The following is a 7833-nucleotide window of genomic DNA, read 5'->3' as shown; positions in this document are numbered from 1 at the left end:
TGTTTTTATTTTGTGTTTGCTCATTTATATTTACAGTACTATGCAAAATCGCTAAATCACTCGTATTTATTTCTCGTTTTCTCTGAGGTATCTAAACTACTGAAAATAGATTTGCAATATCTGGATGTCATATGTTTAAGAAATGGTGAAATGTGTAGCAAAGATCAGACACAAGGTCTTTCTTTATTGACCATGTGTTTTATGTCAGGTTTTCAGCTCTCTTGGGAATAACCCTGTTGAAGCTGTTTAAGATTTATTCAAGATGTATTTAAGATTGTTTTATTTGCAATTTTTTACAGATTCGGTCAAAAAGGTTTCAATAAATTGTGTCTATCTGACAGGCAGACAAGTTTCAAAAGATCCTTTTAACAGGTTCATCTAAGAAATCAAAGGAAAATCATTATAGCACTCTCAAAAATCTGATAAAATAATAATCAAGGTTACAATAACATTTAGTTAAAGGATCAACAGATTTGAGGTTTTCTAGTAATCCAGGAAATGTTTTTTTTAACCTAATATTACCCAGAAACCGTTAATTCATGAGATGTTTTCAGGGTCATTGCTTGAAGGTGATGAGGTAGTCTGGATAAGCTTGGTCATCGTGGAACACGACAAACATGTTGGGTCTGTTCATTCTATCCACCACGCTGTCGTATAGTATATGAGGCTGCTGGTTATCACGAGGTGGAGGAACCTTCATGCCGGTTTGGCCCAGAGTGTAGACGCCCGTCAGGACTCTAACCACAAACATCAGCTGAGAGCCATCAGCAGCAGGTCTGGAGTAGGCGGGATGGGTGGAGTAGCTGGCATTTACAGCAAAGTAGGTTCCCTCACCAAAGCTTGTTGCTACGAGACCGACAAAAATAAAGACTTCAGTAAACTATAACAAAGAGATACTTGCTGAACAGGTTTTTCCTTTTATTTACTCATTTCTTGGTTACTTTTAAGATAGACGTCACCATTTTAATTTATAAAAGCTATAAGATATAATGCATAAGATAGTTTTACCGTTTTGCCCACAGAAGCGCCTGTTGAAGCCAGTTTTCATGATGGAGTCACAGTTGTTCTCCGTTGTCCCATGGTATAAAAACTTTTCATTTGCCCCTCCCTCCTGTTTGTTCTTTTCAAATATTTTTTTCTTCTGTGCCTCATAAGCACGTCGTAGATGAATGCTCTGCACTCGCTCAATCTAACAAGAAACAGAGAAAAAAAAAATTAAGGACAGCCACCAAAAACATCCTACAGATACTTGTAAAACTCTAAATCACTCCTGAGGTAAGCAGCAACAAAGTCAATTTTTAAAAATTGTAAGTTCTTATTGGAAGCCACCGACCTTCATTACAGTTTGGTTAGCAGTTAGTTTGAATCCCTGCTTCACTCTCCTGTACTCTGGTGAAGAAGACTCCAGCGTTACCCTCTTCAATACCTCACCGTGCGTCATGTTGTCCCATTCCAAAGGGAACGTGAAGTCTGGAAAATATATTAGACCACAAAATTATAGTGAAGCCGTCTTGTAAAATAAGAATATCCAGTAGGATTGCTTCTAAGTTTACAACTAAGATTTAACTACAGCTTTCACACTGAATGAGAGGAATAAACAAAAGTTATAATAAGACCAAAATCTAGTAATATGATATTTGAGTGTAAATGCTGTAGTAGTCACTACTTAGTGTAATACGTGGAAATATATATATGTATATTTAAAGAAAAAGGACAGGGCTTTAACAAAAATGAAGACGGTAATGACAGCACATTAGTTAGCTGACACATAACACATCAATAAGCATTTTGCAAAATGCTGAGTAAAAGTAGTTTGTGACATACTTCATAGATACTTTTAAAATGTAATTTTCTCACCTTCCAGATTCTCAAGTCGTTTGAGGTTTGTTTTGTGTCCTTTAGCTGTGACCATTAAGTTTTGTAGATCCACTTGCCACAAGACTCCGTGTGCATCCACAATTCCTCCTGTAACATCCCTCCTTTCCAGGTTGTAATTGGCTGTTTTGGGGACTCTGTCCCAGTTTCCATTTTTTCCCAGGATGCACCACATCACACGTTTGTACAAATCATCCTCATCCCTCCCTCTCACCTCTCTCGTCAGGGTGCCGTGCAGGTTTGAATTGAACTTCACAATTGCCCTGTTGACCCCGTCTTTCATACCGTTCACCATCAGGTTTCCAGACGGATCCTTCTTCATGTACAGACCCTCCATCCTCACCAGCTGCTGAAGATCTAACATGTCGTCTGCGTTGAGACTGTCTAGCTGCTCTTTGGGGAAGGTGTGTTCGGTACACTGATTCTTATAAAGATTCTTCATTTTTTCCATGGCATCATTAACATCCTTTCTGGTAAGACCCAGGAACAGGAATGTCGATGGCTCACTCACAGGAATGGTATCATATATGCTGAGGTCAGCAACCAGAGGTAAAGGTGCCTGTTGTTGTACCTGAGGCACCTGAAATGGTGGTGCTGGAAAAAAGGTCAAAGACATTTGTGAAAAGTCTGAACATAATATTTAAACCATCATAAGAGACACACTAGCAGGAAGCTATTTGTGAAAAATGTTCTGTTACATTTTCTTCCAGAAGTGGGGAACATCTGTGTTGCTTCTTCTTTAAAAGCTAAGAAGACGTTGATTTTAATCAGGACAAGGCGGATGGAGGTGAGGCTGTAAAAAGGACCGGATGATGTGGCCGTTTGGATTCCTCTCAGGATTGCACCTGCAACAACTGCAGGGTCCAGCCCACCGGCTCCTGCAGAAACAGATTGTCCACACAGAGTTCAGCCACACACTGCAACATTCATTATGTGTTCTCTAAAGAACACAATACACTTACCTGCACAGATGGCAGGAATCGCTACGGAGCTAAATCCCAGGCTTTCACAGTAGTCAATGATGCTGGGAACAAGAGTTTCAACAAGGCTTGCATCTTTCTCTCCACATACATGTAAGATGGCTTTACAGGGGAACAGTCCAGGGGGTGTCACAAAAACGTTTCCCCGGCTCACTTTCGCTGTACACACAAAGCACAGGAGATCACCACAAGAACAAACTATCTGAACTGTGTGTTGCTTTAAAACACGTGGCCAATTCTCCTCTCTTACCCGTTTTCAGCTGAGCCTCCACCACTGATCCAGCTACGGTTAAAATGTCTTTGCAAACTCCCTCTGTAATAATTAATTATGTACACTTTAATATGTTTTCTTTGCTCATGTGAAAGCAGAGCCAAGACTTGTTTCACAAAGGGTAACAATCATTTTTAATAAGGAATTCGACTTCATAAAGTGCCATTTAAAATCCATTCTTAAGAGTAACACTCTTTTAATCTCTGTAAACTTCCTAATGTTGCCTAATCAAAAAGAAAAACAATAAATCACGTTCAGCTTTTTATTCAGTTGTTCTATAGACAATAACAATAAAACAACACAAAGTCCAATAAATATTCATCCAGATAACAATCCGATTTATTAACCACTGTATAACATTTTTTTGTAAATTAACCACTGGTATTTATTGAGTCTAGATGGTAAACCAAAAACTTTTGATTATGTTTTAAACGGTGTTGGTTGAATGTTTTTGTTCCATGTGTTGTGTTCCAGGTGCTTTACTCATTTAGGTACATATTGATATCATCTTTTGTTCTTTTGTGGAAAATTTTGCTCTGACTATAAGCCACTTTGTCTCCTGGGGAACGTTTCATATCTGTTTGGACATCTGAGAAATTTAAATAGCTTTTTTTTATACTATATGGTAATTATGCCAACAAATTGCATGAGTTATTTTAGTTTAATCAAAGATCATAAACTGAACATTTTATTGCAGTCTGATAAGCCACAAGCTAATTTTCGAGACCTCATGATGGTCAAATTCAGTAATATAGCTTAAAGCCTCATGTCTCCACACATTTAGTCCTATTTGGAGGTTCAGTTTGCCTGACACCACATGCTTCCTGAAAACCAATCAAAATCCATGAAATCCTCTCAAACGTGTTTTATGGGTAAATCCTGTGAAGCCGAATCATATGACCTGGTCTTATTCTGTTTGTCAACGATCTGTTGCTGCTGCCATGATTTTAAGTGCGTATGTATTCATTCATCCTCTTTTCTGCTCAGTAATATGCTTCAGTGTGTGTCAACAAACAACTTTACAGCTACAGTTCCTTCCTTGGACTTTGACCTTCAAATGCTCACTTCCTGATCACCTACCATTGTAGAAGTTGACAAAGTCGGTAGTGTTCACCACAACGTCTGTAGTCTCGTTAGTGATGTCGCCGAACACCAACTGCAGTTTGACCCCGCCTCCTACAGTGAGGTTGATGTCATCGAGGTCACTGGTGAGGGATCCGAAGAGTGCTGAGAGAAAGAAGCCGTCCTGAAGTTTGATGCCAATAAAATGTTTATATGCTACAAAATTATGAACTGCCAATAAAGTCTGGTTTACCTTTGCCTCTCTGGTTCATGATTGAGCTGAGATGTTTGTATACTTCATGGTAGCTCTGGAAATAATTAAAATCAATAATAAATGTTTTGTAACATTTATTTAAACTCCATACTTTGCCTTTAAGAGGTACCTCCTCAGAGTCTGGATAGCCCGGTTTAATGACGATGTGGATGGTGGTGAGATTTCCACATTGGTCAGACAATGCAAATTGGCGAATGCTTTCCTTCAGAATTTGAACGGCTTCACTCAAGGGGTATTTTAGGAGAAGTCCAGGCCCGATAACAGGAATGGCCACTGAACTGAAGCCCTTCTCTGCACAGAGGTCCAAACATCTTCTTAGCCCCCTAGAAAGAGCCTGGAAGACAAGAATAAAATATTTCCCTGTGTTAATAAGAATCCATCAATCCACAGGCCATACGGGATACATGGTCCTTCCTGTTCTAGGGGTATCCCTCTGCTATCAGACTTGAAATCTTCTGAAGAATGGCACATAGTCATCCTGATTAATGCCAAAAACTCCACAATCAAACAATGAGTCCAAGCTCATCCCGTCTCATAGCGACTCAATCTGTCTTTTATGAGGCAAGTCACCTTATGAAGGATGCTAAGTTCAGCCACTTGAAACCGTGGATTATTCTCTCCGTAAATAGTTCTTGATTTTTGAAGTTCTGATTTCTCACCTGCACTCCTTTTCCTCCAACTCCATCCCAGGCCAGGCACTCTATGCAGAATATCTTGGAGCAACCTAGAGAAGTGCTGGCACTGACCTCCAGAACATCACCAGGAATGAGGGAAGAATTTGCAGCCGATAAGTTGAACTTTGACTGGACCACATCTCCGCCTTTCACAAGCAATGATTTGCCAATATTTGTTGAAGACAGCTGCCTGCCGTGTGTGGGGACGACCAAAACATTCACCTGTGGAAACGTTTAGAAATAGCATTAATGGAAAACTGACAACCTGATCATATCGGGCCAGTAATGTCAGTTTGTCAGACATTACTGCCAATGTCAGACATCCTTACATTGGCAGGATGTGAGACATGCTTTCTCACATCCTGCCAAATGTGTGAAAGAAAATAAAGGAAAATGGTCAAACCTGCTCTTTCTCTAAGCTGCCAATCTTGATTTCTAGGTTGATTTTGACTGGACTGTTTCCAACAGTGCTGAAGCGAGTCCTGGGAGTTGACGGTCTTGGTGTGATGCTGCTGAGGCTTCGCTGTTTGTTTGCCACAGTTGGTGAGCTAACAACTTGTTGTTCCCTAATAATCACCTGACAGGAAGTTTCAACCAGCTCCTTGCTGACTTTACCAGCTCCTTGGAAGTACTGCAGCGCCCCAGGACCATCCAGAACCAGTTTGTCCATCGTCATGCTGGCCAGAGTTGACCCGAGGGCTTGTTTGGTCTCCTGAACCCGCGAACGAGGACCAGACAAAAGAACACAAGGATTTGGAAAAGAGGAGGCTTTGAGTGTCACATCGGTCTGCTTCATGCCAAGTATTCCTAAGATTTTATCAAAGCAGTCAACAAGTTCAGGATACTGCAGACTGATAACCTCTTGAGTTGAAACCTGATTTGCCTGGAAGGAATAAATAAGCTCTTTAAGCTTGTTCACGTGTTCAGTGTAGCCCACCAGCTTCACTCTGGATGATGAAGTGCCACTGGATCCAGGAAGGAAGCTAAAGTTCACTCTGAGCTCGCCATGGTTTTCCTCGCTCTTGGCTCTGTTGAGGATTTCCTTGAGTGTGTCTAGATCTGGAGCCACAGCTGCAGCACCCTGAAGAGTCACACTGGACTCATTCAGATCTCTCAGCACCGCCATCTCTGCTTCCCTCAGAGCATCCGAAGACAAACTGGACAGAACCAGTTCGGATCCCACCTCCAGGGACACTGGGCTTCTGAGACTTTGCTCAAACCGTGTTTGGTACTTGTAGATGACGCTGCTAGTCACCATGAAGGTTAATAAATCATTGGAAAGATTAACCCTCTTTTCTTGTATTTTCTTAATCAGTTCGTTAAGTTTGGCTTCACCAAGCTGCACCTTATCTTCAGGACCTTCTAAGATGATGATGTTAGAGGCCCTGCTGATTTTCACCTCTGGACAACTTGCACTCATCTCTCGGTTGAACTCCTCCTCAATCATCTTGAACCGTTTCTCCACAACTGGCTGCTCTTTGCGAATTGTTATGCTTTTCTCCAGAACCGCAATCTTGTCCTTCACTACACATGTCTCCCCTACAACCACAGCATAGCCACTCTCTGAGTACACTCTCACATCATCAGACACAAAGAAGGGATCCTGTAGAACCTTCTTGACTCGTTTGGGCTCAAGGACATGATGGCAGGTGTAGGCCTCAATGACATTGATGAAGGTCCGGTCCACTTGTAGCTCCCAGTTTTCTGCTGTGCCATCAAAAGCTCCTCCAGGCCCTTTCTCTATGTTCCCCCTCACCACTGCCTCTTCTTCCTCAAAATCTAGCTGTATCGTGCAGCCGATTGCAGAGAACTGCTTCTGCAGTATTTTGTAAGCTTTAGGGTTGTCTCTCATGTAGAACAAGAGAAAGATGTCTGTCCTGAAAGTCTTCTCAAAGCCTTTTGTGCTGAGTTTAGTAGTCGTCTGAAAGAGCAAAACAGCAAAATTAATGAATTTGTTACGTAGCCGAAAAATGGACACAGACAAAATTAATTAGAAAAAACATTGTGCCTTGGGAAACCTACCACATTTTATTTCCAAAAACAAAAATGTATTTATTGGTATTTTATGTGATAGACCAACACATTGTAGTACCAGAAAAGTGTCTGAAAACTTCAGACAAACCTGAAGACAAACTTTTGTTCCCTGTTCTCTGAACTTCAGAGAACAAACATCATGAAGACCAGGGATCATGGAAGATGGGGTTAGTGAGAAAGTTCTAGAGAAGTTTAACTCAAAGTTAGGTTATAAAGCAGTACCCCAAAACTGGAACGTCTCTCATAGATCTGCTCAATCCATTATCTTTGAAAAAATTGGAAGAATTGAAAGACTGTAGAAAACTGCAACCCAAAACGACATGACTATCCATGAGTGTCGACATCATTTGTGTACTCTACATGTAAAAGCAGCTCATTTCCAATTTTCCACAAATCATGTGGAGGATTGATGAAACATGAGGAAAAGGGTGATCTGGTCATTAGATTCAGGCGTGTTGAAGCATGGATGCATCTAGTAGCTCAATTTGTTTGGACCTGCTTCAGAACAACACACACACACACACACACACACACACACACACACACACACACACACACACACACATACATACATACACACATACACACACACATACACATACATACATATACATATCTAGGACTGAACCAGAAGCCATGTCACAAGTGTTTTCATTAGGCTCA

The 7833-nt window shown here is 40.9% G+C and overlaps 1 protein-coding gene across 1 annotated transcript in view; it reads right to left on the bottom strand.

The window, feature by feature from the left end:
• parp142.2 (poly(ADP-ribose) polymerase family member 14-related sequence 2.2) overlaps positions 1 to 7833 on the bottom strand; it is a 10803-nt gene continuing 2970 nt past the window's right edge. The window contains exons 4-15 of the mRNA XM_007563620.2: positions 5540 to 7057; positions 5122 to 5358; positions 4572 to 4796; positions 4442 to 4496; positions 4207 to 4353; positions 3106 to 3168; positions 2838 to 3014; positions 2574 to 2753; positions 1858 to 2469; positions 1334 to 1470; positions 1009 to 1189; positions 1 to 846 (exon numbers count right to left, since the gene is read on the bottom strand). Coding sequence (XP_007563682.1) covers positions 557 to 846; positions 1009 to 1189; positions 1334 to 1470; positions 1858 to 2469; positions 2574 to 2753; positions 2838 to 3014; positions 3106 to 3168; positions 4207 to 4353; positions 4442 to 4496; positions 4572 to 4796; positions 5122 to 5358; positions 5540 to 7057 — 3822 coding nt within the window. The 3' untranslated portion in view covers positions 1 to 556. The remainder of the gene's footprint in view (positions 847 to 1008; positions 1190 to 1333; positions 1471 to 1857; positions 2470 to 2573; positions 2754 to 2837; positions 3015 to 3105; positions 3169 to 4206; positions 4354 to 4441; positions 4497 to 4571; positions 4797 to 5121; positions 5359 to 5539; positions 7058 to 7833) is intronic.

This window comes from Poecilia formosa, unplaced genomic scaffold (assembly GCF_000485575.1).
Source record: "Poecilia formosa unplaced genomic scaffold, Poecilia_formosa-5.1.2 Scaffold149, whole genome shotgun sequence".
Classification (NCBI taxonomy): Eukaryota; Metazoa; Chordata; class Actinopteri; order Cyprinodontiformes; family Poeciliidae; genus Poecilia; species Poecilia formosa.
Note: the sequence above shows the minus strand (reverse complement) of the source record. Positions and strands in the feature narration are given on the sequence as shown.